Genomic DNA, 18,055 nt, shown 5'->3' with positions numbered 1-18,055 from the left:
TAGGTACGAGTCTCATCGGATTTCTCTCTTGTATCTCTAGTTGAGTTTTTATAAAAGTTTTCGTTATTTTTCAAAAAAAAAAAAAAAAAAAAATGAATGGTGAATGGAAATTAAATGAATATTAAGTTAATTTTTTTAACGACTACTTTGACATCGAATACTTTCATTTGTTACCCACACACACGTTCGGGTGGAAACCCGAACTGCTAAGCAGGGGACATCGAACCACAATCCATACGAGCATGTGATCGAGCCTTTATCTCACCGAGCGAGCCGATAAAACCTCCATATATGGTCAATACATACCACCTTCAATTGGTTTAAAGAAAAAGGGGGAACTAATGACCTCTCTCTATATTCCAAATAAATAAATAAATGGAACCAAATTATACAACCCCAGTTGCAGTTAAACGATATGGGTGCATTGTTTGAAGCAGGGAAAGTATATAGAAACCCAAAATATATACACACACTTGACGTCAATCATAAAGACAAAGATGAACACATAAGTTTGCACGAACAATCCGGCAATGGCAGTATTTGAATTTTACAACTAGTTAATACAAATACAAATAACTACCTGCCATCTTTCTTTAATCACTTCCATTCATTCAAATTTGTTTCTTGATCAACGTAGCAGTATCTGATATCATCTCTCTCAAACCATGATCAACAGGTTTCATCTTTATTTTCTTAAGATTCATTCTTATGGATGTTACGCTTTATGTTCTTGATTAATTGGTTTTCGTTATAAGTTGTTTGTTTATATAATGTGCTAATTAAGAACTTGAACTATAAGTGTCCCTCTACCTGTTCGATGAAATGCCCCACTGATGTTTGGTTACATGACACTTGATAGAAATTGAAAAATTAACTGATACCAGTTTGTAATTAGTTCAAGGGTGGACAAGAATACAAATTATTAGTTACTCGAATCCACATTATGATGACAATAGTCCACCTAGTAGTCAATACTGGATGATGTTTTTAACTTTTGACTCAATGTCAAATACTTTTATACCTAAATGTTTATGTTTATACGCTAATCAAACGTTCCTTTTTGATGATATAGATTCCGAAGAAGTTCGCTGCAGCATGTAGTTACTGATTAGCAATGAGATAAAAAAAAAATGGTTCACAAACTTGGTTTAGTAATCATTGGAGTTTGTGTGGGTCTGGCTGTTGGCATAGTTATGGCAACACTTGTATTTCTTGGCATACAGTGGTACAGGAAACACTCTTATTTTCGAAGGTCTGCACATAACAGCCTCCCATCAGCACTACCTATACACGTAAGTGGAATCGACACAAGTAACGTCTTGAGTAAATCCACCCCGAACTCTAAAACAGTCAAACTGACAACTTATCCTGCAAAATGTTCACCACTTGTGACACCGTATAACAACGATAAAGAGCGACTGACATCTGTACCTGGGCTGCTGAAATACTCATACAGGTATATGTTTTTGACATTTTGACTGTTTCTAGTAGGAAGATACCTCATGCTAAATGTAGGGTAGAGGTGGTAGCTTTAATTCATAATGAGTCTTAGTAACAAGTCAAACTGGTAAACCAATAAAAAAGATAACCTAAAAGGAAACACGTTGAACGTGTGTATTTTAATGTGTTATATGATATGAAGTTTCCCTAATGTATGTTTCGTGTGAGTTATGATTTATATACATTTCAGGGATGTTCAGAAGGCTACGAAAAACTTTACAACTATATTGGGACAAGGATCTTTTGGTCCGGTATATAAAGCTGTGATGCCTGCTGGTGATATCGTTGCTGTCAAATCTCTTGCTTCCGATTCTAAACAAGGGGAAAAAGAGCTTCAAAATGAGGTAAGGTCCAACTAGCTCACATAATTGCTAGTATATAGAGTTGGCAAGATGGGCGGGCCAGGCAGTTTTGGTAACCATTCGAACAGGTTCATGTTGCAATATTTGTACACGTAACAAATGAGCAAATCAAGTTCCGTTGACCTTCAAACACTTTTGTCACTTAATTTCATAATAACAATAAACCAAACGATTTAGGTGGTTGTATACTTGCATACGTAGAAAAATGGAATATCGACAAGAATTGACATGATTGACGAGTTCCCTATTAGCTAATTTTTTTATTTGACCTGCTTTATATAAAATACAACCCACATCAACCCATTCAAAGGTAATGGGTCAAAATCGCCACTTATAACGTGACTAGTACATGTTGTTTGTCTTAAGATTTGGATGTCCTATTGCATTGCAGGTGTCTCTTTTAGGAAGGCTGCATCATAGAACTTTGGTGAACCTAATTGGGTATTGTGTCGATAAAAGGCAACGCATGTTAATATACGAATACATGAGTAATGGAAGCTTAGCCAACTTTCTATATAGTAAGCTGTATCTTTTGATATTTTGGGTTCTCTTTTTTTTTTTCAAATAATCATAATTATTGTCAAACTAATTGATGAAACCATGGTTCGATGCAGAGAAACACACCTTGAATTGGGAAGAAAGGCTTCAAATTGCTCTTGATATATCGCACGGCATAGAGTATCTCCATGACGGGGTATATAACGTTAAAATATCCTTACTTTTTTTTATGTAAAACTTTTTTTATATGTAAAAGTTTATGGGTATTAATTTTTCGAGCAGGCAGTTCCACCAGTCATACATCGAGATTTGAAGTCGTCTAATATCTTACTAGACCACTTAATGAGGGCAAAGGTGACGTCATCCTGTTCCAAAGATTCTTGATTTCTAAGTTTTAAATCCAAATCCTTAAATTTGTGTGATTAAATAAATAGGTTGCTGATTTTGGGCTGTCAAAAGAAGAGGTTTATGTTTATGATGATCGACATTCGTTCGTTAAAGGTACATACGGGTACATAGATCCTGTGTATATATCAACAAACAAATTCACCAAAAAAAGCGACATCTACAGTTTCGGAGTTATCCTCTTTGAACTCATTACAGCCATTCATCCACATTAAAATCTCATGGAATATGTCAATCTAGTAAGTTTTTCCTCCATTAAATATAGTAATTTTCAAGAATCTTGACTTATTATGAAGGTAAAGTACACAATTTTTATAAATTTTCATGACTGAATTTGTTAAAAAGGCAGCCATGAGTCCAGATGGTGCAGATGAAATTCTTGACAAGAAACTGGCGGGAAAATGTGATCTTGGAGAAGTTAGAAGCTTAGCTAAAATAGGTCACAGATGCTTGCATAAAACGCCCAGAAAACGGCCTACAATAGCAGAGGTTTCACAGACTATAACTAAGCTAAAGCAAAGGCATTTAATAACGATCGAGAGTCGTAGCAATATGTCTTTTGGAGGTGAAGAGTTCTCAGGGGTCATGGGTTGCATAGAGGTGCAACAGAATCAGTTACAAAGAATGATAAACTGAAGTAAGAATATGTCGTTTTGGCTCTTTTTGGTTCAATTTCTGATGTTTGACATTTTGTTTAAGTAGGTTTTGTGGAAGCTAATTGTATCCACTTATATAGGCAATATTACTCATGACTATGAGCTGGTTCATTCTATACTGATAGAGAACGACCCATGAACATTCAGCCCAAGAGTCCAAGCCCATTAAAAACTCATGACTATGAGCTGGTTCTGTGGTTCAATGTATACACACCTTAGGGACAACAGTAAATGATGACTGTGAACCATAACTGTATATGCAGTCCCTTATTTTTTATATTTTATAATATAATGAGGAAATTACTAAATAATCACTATTCATTGTCTCTGTCAAAACTTAACAACGTGAGAGTGTTTTGTAACAAACCCAGACACCAAATTTTGCGTTAGGCGGACTAGGCGAAGTTCAACGAACCACCATAATGTAGCCATATGTACCAAAGTTTTTGCTCAACTCGTTCTTCGTCTAAAGACAAGTCACATTCATCTAAATTGAAGATCTATGCCTCAGAATTGTATTTCGCCAGGAGAATGATAAAACTCAAAGAAACTTTGCACAAAATCGTTCACACAATGATGTGTACCAATCACACCATGAGAGTGAAGTACCAAGAGAAATAAATAATAATTTTAATTGGCCCATTTATTTTGTGTGGATATTATGGAGAAATTTCACTCATATTTAAATCTTGAATTTTTCTAATAACAACTTTAAGGGCTATCAATAAAAATTAAAAATATGCATAAAATGTGATACAATAAAACGGTTTTGAGAGATTATTTGCTGTCACTAGAAAAATCCCTAAATTTTACTAATTTTTTTTTTACAAACTGACGTCGTGTTGCCATCCAACTAATCCCACTAATTATAATAGTAAATTAACTTCTACCTTCTTTTGTCATCACTCCATTGCTTTTCCTTCTTATATATACATATATAAATATAAATGTAAACATAAACATATTATATAATACAAAATATTTTTAATCATATAATTTCAATAAAATATTATACTAACATATATAAAAATACTTACAGTTAAAGTTGACAAAGAAACATTTTAAAATTCAATATTGAACACTTGTAGTAAGACGGATAGAGTATTAATTCCTAGTTAATACAAACAAAAATACCGTCGCGATTTCAGTTTCCTCCTAATGTATCTGTGAGTGACATATGATAGCCAAGGTGCTTAAGTCCTCTCATAGTGATGTCTATAATGCCGTTCGAAAAAATAATTATATTAACAACAAGAAAATATAATTAATATAACCCATGGTTAAAACAAGTTAGAAACAAATATGAGATCATCATCCAAATCAATGTTTATATTCAAAGTTATAAAACACATCTAAAGGTTGAAACTCAATATTTTAGACAAAGTTGAATAATTATGACTTTTTTATATATAAGAAGAGATTTCAATCATTTGTGCAATCAAGGATCTAAGATCATCGCTCCATCCATAGCTTAGTCATACAGTACAAAACTTTAAATCACATTGTACGTTGTACGAATAAAAATTAATGATGTACGAATCAGAACGAAGTGGAGTTTTTTGTTTGAAAATATATACATATTGTACTTTTTAAACCGACATTACTGTATATTTTCTCGATTCATAAGGTATAATTATTATTTTTGTACATAATGAATATATGAATATGAATGTTCTAAAAAATATTCTCTATAATTCGGTGAGAATAACAAGATCACTTACAATGGTGGCGCACTAGAGCCGCCCTGAAACATGCTTGGGAGGGCGTCGTTAGCATTCTCTCAACCCTCACTAATCCTCATTTTCTCTCTCCTGTTTCGCCCTCCCATTTTTCTTGAAATAGCATATTCGAGGACAGAGGTTTCTTTTTCTTTATTTGATTCTGCATTGTATACTTGTACTCCTAGATAATAAACTTGTAACTTATTTTGTTTAATTAATTTTGTAAGGTATGTAATGAGGATGAAGTATGTCATGATTGATAGTTGTGTGTTATAGGAATGTCATGAGATGAAGTGGTGAGGAAGTAGAAAGAGAAAGCTGATGTGGCGCACTAACGCTGATGTGACAGTGTGAAAATATGTTATGGTTGAAGGTGATTTAACTATTTAATACGTATATTTTACCTACTCCATATTTTATACCAGTAACTTTTTATGACCTGATTAAATAGATATTATTGTCATGACGTTGTCGTTGTCAAATAACCGAACACACGGGATGACCCGGCCCCCATGCAACTACAGACCCTAGTTTGCTACGTGCATCCAAGTGTTGGATAGCGACCTCTAAATTACACAAAGAGAAATAAATTTAGAAAAATGATATTTCCACGTTCATTTTAATATATTCATTATTTTATTTTTTTACATACTTATCCAAATATAAATTCATTATTCTTTTACATAATTATCCAAAATATGTATACATAAAATATATAAAATAAAATATGTATATAAAATAACCATCGCAAAATAGTCCAGTCGTTAGGGCTCCTGAGTTTCTTGCAAGAGGTCTCAGGTTCGAATCCGGTTTGAGACGAATATTTAGCGGTGGCCAGAGATGGGTAGAAAACGGCCAGGGAGTAATCATGGGTTGCGTACATCAGAGTAGGGGGTCGGATTACTCGCCCTACCGGGTAGTCTGAACATGGAAAAACCTTCTACATAAGCCCCAGTTTCTAGTCTTGTTTGGCAAACCAATATTTCAGTGCTTACAAAAAATAAACTTTGTAAAAAATAAGCTAGTTGAAGTAGCTTATGAGCTCCAGTCACAAGCTAGTTTTATCCAAACACCCTGAGCTTATTTTTCAATTCACGAGCTCTACTTATTTTCATGATCTGATATGAGTAACTTATTTTTTAAGAGCTTATGATTTTCATAAGCTTCACTTTTTAGTTTTACCAAACTAGGATTCATAAGCTTTACTTTTTAGTTTTACCAAACTAGGATTATAACATGAACCTTATTAAAATTATAAGTTCTAACTCTTATAAGTTTTCATAAGCTCCAAGAAGCTAGTGAGCCAACCTTCGATGGTACTGTCAACGTCGTCGCGAATTGAGTTTCCTCATAACGCGCGCGTGTGTGACAAATGAGAACATTCGATGTTGATATTGTTGTTAAAAAAATACGATATACGGAAGACACATTTGAGTTAGATTCAAGGAACAACCTTGTGTGCAGTGATGTATACTAAAAAAAAATCACACCATTACCACATGAAGTAGGTTCAAATGTAATTTGTTTGTCTAAAACTAATTGCAAAATCTTACTTCCTAATAGTTAATGAAACCTCATGCACAAAAGCAGCACGGTAACACAGATCCAAGACAACAATCTTAATCATAATCATAACCTAACCATAATAATAACAATCATCAATAATCAATAATCAATAATCAATTGAAAAACTCAAGCACAAAAACAGCACGGTAACACAGATCCAGGACAAAATGAAATAAATTCCACCTGCTTGGACACGTGGCAAACAGACAGCAAGGTTTACCTCATCATAAAGTTAAAATTCAATTTATTACACGTGCTTCCCTTTCACCTTCCACGCCGGAATTCTCTCTTTCTCTCTATCTCTCACACACAACACCCTCACTTCTTTCTTTCTAGTTTCAACCCCAAATCTAAATCAAACACCAACCCAACTTCAATTTATCAAAATCTTTCAACCCCTTTTCATAAATTCACAACCTTGATTTCAATTTCAATATGGGTGGGGTCACATCAACTATGGCGGCGAAATTCGCATTTTTTCCACCGAGTCCGCCGTCGTACAGGGTGGTTGTGGATAACGCCGGCGAGAACAAGCTGGTGATGACAGATGTACCCGAGAGAGGAAACGTCGATGTTTTGAAGCTGAAAACAAAAAGGGGAACGGAGATCGTTGCTGTTTATGTTAAGAATCCAGCAGCAACTTTGACATTGTTGTATTCTCATGGTAACGCTGCTGACGTTGGTCAGATGTATGAGCTGTTTTGTGAGCTCAGTCTTCATCTTAGAGTTAACTTAATGGGGTTAGTTTAATTCTTTTCAGTTTTTCTTAGTTAAAAATCAAATCTTGAATCTAGGGTTTCTAAAAAAGGACCTGTTATTTAGTGTTTATGATCCGAAATCTAATTTTTTCAATTTGAAAGTTATTGGTTTAGTTGGGTGTTTGTAGGTTTGAGCTTAAAGTTTAGTGATACAAAAAGGTGAAAACTTTAGATGTAATTGTGTATTGATGGATGTTAGTAAATAGTTTGTCATACCTGGGATCTGAATTGGGTAACTTGAGAATCGATTGAATATGTGTAGCAGTGTATGATGATATTTATATGTTTGTGTTCATAGGAATAGGATTATAAGATCCTTAGGTGGCGGAGGTTGGAAATGAGTTAGTTAGGTGACATTCCTATATAAAATGTTGAAAATATTGAAAATTTGAAAAAAGATGAGCCCCCGTTTGGCGTGATTTTCGATGGGATTGTGTCTTGTGGCGTCTATTGGATCTAAGATATAGTAATGTTGTATACATATATTATATAAATGAGCATAAGATCCTTAAGTTGTGTACTGCAGCAAATGTGTTGTTCAAGTAGCGTTTCGGATTTTGAAAAGAATCATTCGTTGACTGAAAAATCGGAACTTTAATGGAATGGCATTTTTGTAAGGTGTTGATACGATTGATAGTTAAGATTAAAATTGTTTGATTTCCACAACTTAATTATTTCGTGTGAAAGAATATTAACTATACAAATTATAATTCTATAGTTATGTTTAATAATTAGAAAACGTGTGCTGTTTTTTTGTGGCCAGGTATGACTATACTGGGTATGGGCAATCTTCTGGCAAGGTAATATATTATAATTCAATCCAATTTATCAATCAATATCAATAATTTGCCTGATATTGTTATGATTTTGTTAAAATATTAGTCTTTGATTTATCTTTTAGCCAACCGAACACAATACTTATGCCGACGTAGAAGCTGCGTATAGATGTCTGGTAGAGACATATGGTGTTAAAGAAGAAGACGTTATATTATACGGTCAATCTGTTGGTAGTGGTCCCACTCTAGATTTGGCATCACGTTTATCAAGATTAAGGGCTGTTGTTCTTCACAGCCCGATCTTATCTGGACTTAGAGTCATGTATCCTGTTAAACGAACATACTGGTTTGATATATACAAGGTAGGCTCTCTTATTAAAGTTAGTTTTTTTAATCGTATAGTCGTTTGTGGGGATGTTTTTTTGATGATGGGTTTTGTTTTTGTGAAACAGAATATTGACAAGATACCGTTAGTCCAGTGTCCAGTTTTGGTGATTCATGTAAGTGTGTAATATACTTTTGCTTTAGTTTATAATTCTTGTTGTATCTTGCAGCATTTGTTGTTTACTTATGAAAAATTCGTGTTAAGTGATTACCAACCAAAGACCAAATCACTGTTGTAAAAGTTGGCTGACATGTCGGTTTGGGGACTAGCCCGTCCTGACTTGCCCAGTAACGCCTTAAAGTCGCTCAACGCTAAAAAGTCGGGTCAAAGTTGGCCGAGTCGTGTCTGAGTCGGTCAAAGTCAAAATTAGGTAAAAGTTTTTACTCTGTATATTTAAAAAATAGATTTTGTGCCATATATTCATGTCTAAAATATTTATGTTATATGTTTGATATATTTGTGTAATATATATACATATATGTTTAATTTGTTTATTACTAAAAGTCAATGTTGGTCAATGTCCGACTCGTCCCCGATTTGCGACTTTTACAACCTTAGACAAAATAATAGCTGCATGAAAAGAGAAATTAGAAACAGTTGGGTGTTTCAGTTTGCTTAATTATGTGCTTATCTAGAAACCATTCCCTATTGTTGCTAGGATTTGTTTATAATAAATTAGCATAATAAAGGAACTAATATTTGACTTTTTTATTATTATAAAGAAACAATTTCAAAAGACAAGCTAAAATGCTTGAGGTGTAGAACCAACACATGTGTATGATAATTTGTCATGGTTGTATTCAAAGGGTCAAAGGTGTACAATAAAGTAAAATTAGTTAAATGTGAAATGGAATACATAATGTTCTTATGAATGTTCATATGATGTAGGGAACTGCAGATGATGTTGTAGATTGCTCACATGGTAAGCAGCTATGGGAGCTTTGTGTAGAAAAATACGAACCGTTATGGGTTAAAGGTGGAAATCACTGTGATTTAGAGCTGTATCCAGAATACATAAGACATCTTAAGAAGTTCATATCTGCTGTCGAGAAATCGGGCCGTTTGAAAAACGTTTCCGGGCCCCTCACAGATAATAATATTAGTGATAAACACCGGATTAGTACACATTCTAGAGATAAACCTAGACCTAGTACAGATCGACTAGAGCAGTCAAGGCCAAGCACAGACGTTAGAGAGAAGTCAAGGTCCAGTGTTGACCGAAGAGAAAAGTCAAAGAAGTGTGCGGAAAATGTTGGCAAGTCAACCAAAGTCATTGAGCAGCCGGAGAAACCAAGAAACAGCATTGACCGGTTGGGCGTTTCACTCGTTCATTTTTTTTTTACAAAATATCACTGATGGTCCCTGTAGTTTCTATCCGAAATCACCGATGGTCCATGTACTTTTTTTTTGTCATGGATGGTCCTTGTGGTTTGCATTTTGAATCACCGATGATCCTTGTGGTGCATATCCACAGGGACCATCCTTGACAAAAATATGCAAATCCCAAGGACCACGGGTGATTCAAATGCAAATCACAGTAACCATCCTTGACGGAAAAAATGTTTAGGGACCACCGGTGTTTTCTGATACAAACTACATGACCATTGGTGATAATTTTTTTTATTTCTTTTTTCTTTTGGGTTTTTCCCTAATGATATAATAGTAATTGTTATTGTTATGTGATGAATTGATGGGCAGGTTTGGAGGTATCATGCGGTCTGCCGTGTTGTGCAATATTGATTGTTTCAGGCCTACTGGTGCGACCGGTCAAGGACGATCATAATAATGTTTTGGCGGATACTGAAAACGAGTTGGGAATTTCGTTCTCAATATCGAGTGCTCCCAAAACAGCGGTATCGGAATTTAAAGTTACGGTTCGTATAAGAAAGGGGGAGATTGGAGAAATGATGTAATATTAATCTTGTTGATTAGAGTCAGGTAGATAATGTATGTTACTACTCGTATTAATTTGGACAAACCAAATATTTATTCATATTCTTAAGTTCTTTTTATTAGCACAACCTATAAATCTATCATCATGGCGTTGTATGATTTTAGTTGTATTTCCTACTGTAGTATCTGAATCGAAATTCATCTTTACATAATTACCATGTCAGTGAGAGTTAAAACTCAATGTGGATAAGCCTGCACATGATCATAAAAGACTAGCATACTTTAATTGACAATACATTGTTTTTTTTTATATATAAAACAAGAAAAAGCAATATAAACTATAGGCAGACATCACGAGTAAGGTTATTCTATATTTTTATGCTATAATATCAGAAGTCTTGATGTATAAATCAACGCTTACATGATAGTTACAATTAGAGATCCATTAGTACTTGCAGAAGCTGGTTGAACATGGTTTGATGAAGCGCAACTATTGAGTAACTCACTTCCTGGTAACGCGTGCCACTTATCAATGTACGCCATCGAGTCCACATCTATGTTTGGAAGTTGACGTTTTTCAAGTACGGCAAGAATGTTTTTCGATTTACCAAGAAGCTTAGCTGCAGCGCGGATGCTGTGTTCCCTTTTTTCGATTGCATTGTGATGACACATCATCTTTACGACACGTGGTATGTTGGTAAAGCAAGCACATAACACATCTGCAATCACAGTTGATATCCAATCAAAAAGTTCCTCATCATTCAGCCAATTTTCTTGCTTATTGCAATGGAGCTGTATAGTTTCACTAATTCTATACATGGAACTCGAAGCGATGAACTTGTGAAGCGAGCGATTCAGACTTTTGGATTTGTGACTCTTGAACTGTATGACATTTTGTACTCCCACATCACCTAACAACCGAAGAATCTCCTTTGATGTTTTTCCTTTGTATGCCTTGTTTTGAAGATCGATCTGCAGCCACTTGAAGTATACTTCAACTTCTGTCCACAAACGCGTAGATGCTTTTCTTGTCTCTGCCAAGTCACCATTTTCGTTGAGGTTTTCTTCTATTCGTTTTACAATTTTGAGCCCTTCCCGCATACCAGCAAGTAACTCTTTCACACGAGTATTTGCAAGGTTAGGAAGTGCAATAGCAGCAGCAGTTAATGTTACTAAAACTAGGCTCCAACAATTGTGGACATCATCGCCATGTAAAAGCGGGACTTGGTCATTGTCGAACTCTACTACTCCATTGAAATTTGTAGATTTTTCTAATAGCTTCATAAGATTTCTCGGATCTTTTTTTTTCGGATACTTGAAGAAGTTTTGTTATAGATCTAAGGATATTTTTCAATACTCTGTTTGAAAGTACCGCATCCTCTTCGAAGAGTAGCACATATCTCCTATATTCTTTCACCTCCGAATTTATGTTATTGTTCGATGCATTTGGTTTCCGAATTCAAGTTTTAAACAATAATTTGCAGAGATACCAACAATAAGAGATTACGATCAGAAAACATCTAGGAACGAGACAAAAGGTTTTACATATAACTGCAGCCAATATTTGAAGAGCTATACAAATGTTCAAAATCAAGTTTTTGACCTGATGGAAAACCATTTTGCAATGGCGGCCTGGGATATGTGAACGGACATGATTCCGTTTCCAGTGTTGAAGCCTTCGGATCCATTGTTTCTCAACTCTAAATACATTTATATGGTTCTTGCTCCATTTCTTAGAGAGGTTGAAATAACTAATGACACTGAAACATCTAGACACTGGTGCTATACTACCTACTAATATACCAACTAATTGGAGATTAACAATAGCTTTGATTGACCACTTATAATCCGAATCTCCTAAATGTGCTAAAAAATATAGGTAATCCGTAAGAAGAATGATTGCTGAAGAGAAAGCAAGAAATAAACATACAACCCCAAGAGCGGAAGAAACTTGTGAACAAGCAATCACAAATTGAGGGTTACTAGTTTCTGCCATTACCCAATACTTCTTAACGTTATGCACAAGTTCCTTATAAGAGAAATGAATCTCCATATGATTTGAGTACAGTCCGTGAAACTCTTTGTACTGTAGTTCGAAGATTCGTCTAGATTCTGGAACAATTAAAGCTACAGAAAATACCAAAAATACAGTGGATAATAGGAATATTAAGTCAATCTTACCAAGAAACCACAACCCTGTAACCATTTGAATGCATACATTTACTAGAATAGTGATTAAGAGAATACCCAAGGCTATCATGTTGACTAATAGTTCTCTGTCACCCATAAGCCCTAAAGAAGGGAGAAAATTGGCTAACATGGTGAACAAGAAATAGATGCCATAAGACTTGGCCGCTTGATGATTAATGGTGTATCCTATCGTATACACACATAAAAGGCATAATGGTTGCATAAAAGTAGCATCAGGAAGGCTGGAAACAACAGTTTTGTGAAGATTGTCCGTCCAGCGTTCTCCGCTGTACAGGCTGCTCCGTCATGCGTAAGCCCTGAAGGCCGCCTAGCGCATAAGCTCTGGCCGGAGAGCGCCGCATTTAGCATAAATTTCGAAGCACATGTAACAGAACGTATCATCATTTGACACGTGTCCCCAAACAAATCTGGTAGATCTGACACTATAAATAGACCCCTTGGGTCGTCATTTTACACAAGTTCAGATATTCTGACAACTTTGAGAGCTGAGACTTCACTTCTCTTTCTCTCTCTACTTTCTCTCACTAGAAGTCATCCGGCTAGCACTCTTACGCTCTACGGACGACAGATTGATTAAGCCACCCCACAAGTTTCTACACTTGAAAACCGGGTCTGCAGGGATTATTTCCCGAGGGTAAAAATCAATCGGCAACACTCCGCCCTCCTAAAGATAGATCACTTCTAGTCTCTTGTTGACATACTAATCCTTACCTCATAAGGAAATTGGTGTTAACAATGGCGCCATCTACTAATGCAAAGAACACACGAAACGGAAAAGGAACGAAAGCAGCTGAAGCTCCATTTGTACTTGAAGCAGTCAACAATCCATCAACTGACGACATGGTCACTGTTGAAGATGTACCTATTTCACCACTAGATGGTACGATTGAAGAAACAGTTGCTGAAACTACAGAAAGGCTTAAACATTTGGCAACTAATTCGGAGAAAAGGCCAGTAATCGAAGAAGCGACAGCTAAAAGTGCAGAAAGACTTCCAAATTTTGTTACTAATCCAGAGCGACGACCTTTGATGCAACCACGGCGATGTCCGTCATTTATACCTTTTCGGCGGATGGCGGATGGCAAAGACAAGCAGATAATGAAAAGGCAATCTATATCAAAGTACAAGTTATCCAGGCTACTTGACAAGGTGGGCAGTCTTATTGATGATTCTGGGGATGATAATGACCTGAGTTGTGATAATAATGACTCTGATGATGAAATTGACAAAGATGAGTTCATGTCAGAAAAGCAGGCAGTGTTGCTTTTAAATGACATTCTTAAGCAGACAGCTCCAGCAAAATACAAGCAACGCTTAGCGCAGCCCGCCGTCCGTGCTGTGGCTGTGGACAACTTTTTTGCCCTCATTACTGGAGAACAAGCCACCAAGCCACCAGCGATGGCAGAATCGACGCAGTGTTTCATTGATCGAATTGCTAATTATCCATTGCCCAGAAATCTTGCTATACCAACAATTGGAGTTTATGATGGCACAACGGATCCGGAAGACTTTTTGACAATGTTTGAAGGCATTATGAGGTTGCAGCATTTGGAGGATGAAACTGCGTGTCATATGTTTCCTATGGTACTGCAGAAAATGGCACGTGAATGGTTTGCTGGTTTACCGCCAAGGAGTATTACCAGTTTTCTCGATTTGAGAGCAAAATTTGTGATGCAATACCAAAATCTTCGGAGCTGTACTCTGAATCATCTTGATGCACACGAGATCACAATGCATCATAATGAATCTTTGAGCAATTTTATGAAACGTTATACACTTGAAGCACAGAAGATCCCTGATTGTCCAGAATCACAGCTTGTATCTGGCTTCATTTTTTTTCTGGACCAGCGACGGTTTAGTGCACTTGTTCATGCGTTACGGTATGACTTGCCAAAAACATTGCATCAGGCGTTGGAGGTAGCACAGAGGCATGTTCGAGCTGGTGAGCGTGGGTTAAACAAGTTTGAAACTGGTGGCAGTAGCAAGCCGCACAACGGAGGACGGTATTTTGACAGAAATCAGAGAATGAATGATAATTCAAATGGAGGATGGAGAGGAAACAATCACCCTAATGATTTCCACCACAACAGAAGGCCAATCGAAAGGCACCCGTTGATAATGGCGCTTACTAAAATGCCGAAAGAGATCCTTTTCACTGAACCAATTTGGACCACTTTCAATGCTCCAGCACCTATGGAAGAGAGGGAGGGTCCAAAGAGTGAGTTGTGGTGTGATTTCCATGAGGCTTGGGGCCATGATACGGACAATTGCAAATCTTTGATGAGAGAAATTATAGCGAAAATCAAGGCAGGAGAATTGAATCATTTATTGCCTGGCAAACAGTACAGGAGGAATGATCCTCGCAGGAAATTTGCGTGGCAAAGGAATGATGGTAGCAGAGGACACCGTGGAGAGAACAGAAGAGAGCAGCATGGCAAAAGAGATAATCGAAACCAACCGCAGTACGAAGAACGGATCTCAGAGCGTGAGACAACTCCAGAAGTTGTAATCAGGATGGTTTGGATTAACGATGGTCATTATGAAGAAGGTGAATCAACAAACAGCAATTTGGACAGCTGGAGATATGCCCCAATTATCTTTCAGCCAATTCAGAATTGGGCGTTGTCCGTCCAACCAGTGATCATTTCAGCAGAGATAGCAAATAAGTTTGTCAATTGTATCTACACAAATACAGGAAGTGAAGCTGACATCATCTACTGGCATTGTTTGAGAACTTTTCCAAGGCATGTGCAGAGCAGAGCTAGGCAAACGAGGTTGAAAGTTTCTGGACTAACAGGAGCACCGATAAATGCCATGGGGCAGATTCGTTTGGAAGTTGTTATGGGCACATTTCCACTATTGAGAGCAGAAAAGATTGACTTTACTATTCTAGATGGAAATTCTCGATTCAATGTCCTTTTTGGGCGGACAGCGATAGCAAAATTTGGGGCCATAACATCAACGGCCCATGCAGAGGTCAGATTCCCCACTCCAAATGGAGTCGCAGCCTTACATTCATAGTATGTGCAGCCAACAAGGGAAAGATCAACGTTTGCAAATGGGCCAGAAGGCAGAATGAATCAGAGAAGGCGTGATAGGTTATTCAGCGAGGAAGAAGTTCAGGAGTTTTTCATTCCGTAAGAAAGTGTGAAGGCCGGACAGCGCTGGGCGCTCGGCATATGAAGAAGCAATTTGTCAACAAGTTATCAAGAACATTGTTTATCTTTTCAATAAAGAGCAGTTTCATTTAGCATTTCAATAAAAGCAGTCTTTTACAATCGTTGTACTCATGCCTGTTTGGCATTTGAAGAACACATTTCGAATTATAAGATGAAGCAGCATTTATCAAACTTACTGTGAACCATTGTGGTTATTTTGCAGTGCATACATTAGCAATTGCATACATTAAACATTCATGACGTACTAATTAGGCTTGATCCACCTAAAAGTCGTCATCAATCGTTTATGTACTGCACAGTACTGAACAATAATTTTATATTTTTCTTAAACAAAGTGCTGCCCGTGACAAATGTAAAACATTACATTTATAACCTGCCCACAGAAGGATCGTATTTTTAAATACCTCCGATGGCGGAAGCTTTTGTGCCGGCCAGTAAAGGCACAAGGGATCGGCTAGAAAACGTTTAAGTTTTACTAGAACGCACCGAGGCATGATACAAAACTCAGATACTTGTCATGACAAACATTATAAAAAATTACTTCACAGAACGAAGTTATATATTTTATGTATGAAGGCAAAATAATTAGCAATTCTTCCTCATATAATTTATGACGGAAGGCGTAAGACGGAGAGTTTATTGATTTATAGTCATTCTTCTAAAACACTTCATAATTCTTCCTCATTAATTTTATGATGGAAGGCGTAATCAGACATCGTATTCTTGATACTGCAAGGCATTTACATATGAGTTACCTTATGCACCTTTCAAAATGATTTGCTCAAATTATACACTGTACAATTGTGTATAGAAATTTTATGCTCAGGTGCATAATTGATTGGTTTTAAAGCGTTAAGCATAAAAATATTTGCAACAAGCATATAAGCACACATATTCATCACAATAAAGTCAGTATATATATATATATATATATATATATATATATATATATATATATATATAATGTTAAAGTCAGTAAGAAATTTATTACAAAACATTTTTTGAAATTTTTACAAAGATCAATTAAACTGCACGCCAAGCACATCTTGAGCAGAAGAGTCTTCTTTGCTGCATACTTCATCATAAACATTTATCTTCAGATTTATCAATTTGTTCTTGGCCTCATCAACTTTTTCTTGAGTACCAGGAGGCATAAGTTTGGCAATGGCAGCAGAAGGAGTTTGGTTGGGAGCAAGGCGTTTGAACAGCTTGCTGGTCACATCAGCAATAGCATGGGCGCAGGCAGCATCAACATAATCATTGTAGGGATTCCCTACAAGACTGGATCTAAGCACCTTAGCTATCAGACCTGGCACACCTTTCTTAAGCTCAGCAAAATTGCCCTCGCCTTTCTCTGCCCTCCGGAGTAGCTCAGCAGACTTTTCTCTCTCTGCACTCAGCTGTTTCTCCAGCTCACCCACTTTCACCTGCTCAGCATCCTTTTCCCCTTGCATAACAGCAGCAACATCTTGAGCACTTTTTAACTCAACTTCTTTAGCCTTTATTATTTTCTGCGCATCATTTAAGTCACGCTCAGCATCAGCAGCTCTTTTACGAGCATTTGCACTTTCAGCTATGTCTTTACGAGCAAAGGCAAGAATAGACTCTTGATGTTCCTGCAGTTGTAGCACAGAGTCCAGGTGGTTGGTTAGCAGTACATGAGCTGCCATAGTTGATTCCCTGAGTTGATGAGAACGAAGAGCAGAGAATTGGGGTTTCAGCTCAGGGATAACACAACCCTGTACATCAATAAAATTTTATGAGTTATTTCAAACAGCTCACATCAATAAATTACAAGCATATATATGCAGAGGGTCTTATCGTTCATACCTGAATAAGAGTTGCAAATTCTTTATCTTTAGTGGCGGGGTTTGCAATGATGGCTTGCAAAGCCCTCACATGAGCAGGAAGAGTTGGCTCTTGAACATTGGAGGAGGTGACAGCAGGATTAGTGATATTAGGAAGAGGAGAATCATAAGCAGAGTTGCCTTCAGGCCTATCTTCATGAAATTCAGATTCATCGAAGGGGGCAAAGTTTGGGTCAGACATTTTCAGGCCCTTCTCTCCTTCACTTTCAAGATTCCTCTCCGGCCTCCGGTCACCACCCTCCGTAGCCTTCCCTTGGCTATCATCCGACTCTGCTAA

At 36.7% G+C, this 18,055-nt stretch overlaps 2 protein-coding genes and 1 pseudogene across 2 annotated transcripts; 2 read left to right on the top strand and 1 right to left on the bottom strand.

Annotated features, from left to right (window-relative positions):
* The first annotated feature begins 389 nt into the window (after positions 1 to 389).
* Positions 390 to 3,467, top strand: LOC139859128 (calcium/calmodulin-regulated receptor-like kinase 2; annotated as a pseudogene).
* A 3,525-nt stretch (positions 3,468 to 6,992) lies between these two features.
* On the top strand, positions 6,993 to 10,663 carry LOC139858090 (uncharacterized). Its single transcript, XM_071846943.1, has 6 exons — positions 6,993 to 7,448; positions 8,230 to 8,266; positions 8,368 to 8,604; positions 8,695 to 8,742; positions 9,516 to 9,937; positions 10,326 to 10,663. The coding sequence occupies exons 1-6, from the start codon at positions 7,144 to 7,146 to the stop codon at positions 10,408 to 10,410; spliced, it is 1,134 nt and encodes a 377-aa protein (XP_071703044.1). The 5' UTR covers positions 6,993 to 7,143; the 3' UTR covers positions 10,411 to 10,663.
* Positions 10,664 to 10,937: 274 nt separating this feature from the next.
* LOC139859127 (uncharacterized) lies at positions 10,938 to 11,804 on the bottom strand. Its single transcript, XM_071847934.1, has one exon. The coding sequence runs from the start codon at positions 11,802 to 11,804 to the stop codon at positions 10,938 to 10,940; it is 867 nt and encodes a 288-aa protein (XP_071704035.1).
* Positions 11,805 to 18,055: the final 6,251 nt, after the last annotated feature.

The sequence above is a fragment of the Rutidosis leptorrhynchoides genome, chromosome 7, assembly GCF_046630445.1.
Source record: "Rutidosis leptorrhynchoides isolate AG116_Rl617_1_P2 chromosome 7, CSIRO_AGI_Rlap_v1, whole genome shotgun sequence".
Classification (NCBI taxonomy): domain Eukaryota; kingdom Viridiplantae; phylum Streptophyta; class Magnoliopsida; order Asterales; family Asteraceae; genus Rutidosis; species Rutidosis leptorrhynchoides.
The sequence above is the reverse complement of the archived record's forward strand: the minus strand, read 5'-3'. Positions and strand labels throughout refer to the sequence as shown.

Bases quoted from the DNA above. Each gene is read 5' to 3' on its own strand.
- LOC139858090 (XM_071846943.1), top strand. From the start codon at position 7,144: ATGGGTGGGGTCACATCAACTATGGCGGCGAAATTCGCATTTTTTCCA. The intron at 8,267-8,367 runs GTAATATATTAT...TTTATCTTTTAG, and splicing joins ATGGGCAATCTTCTGGCAAG to CCAACCGAACACAATACTTA. The intron at 9,938-10,325 runs GTTGGGCGTTTC...ATTGATGGGCAG, and splicing joins CCAAGAAACAGCATTGACCG to GTTTGGAGGTATCATGCGGT.
- LOC139859127 (XM_071847934.1), bottom strand. From the start codon at position 11,804: ATGAAGCTATTAGAAAAATCTACAAATTTCAATGGAGTAGTAGAGTTC.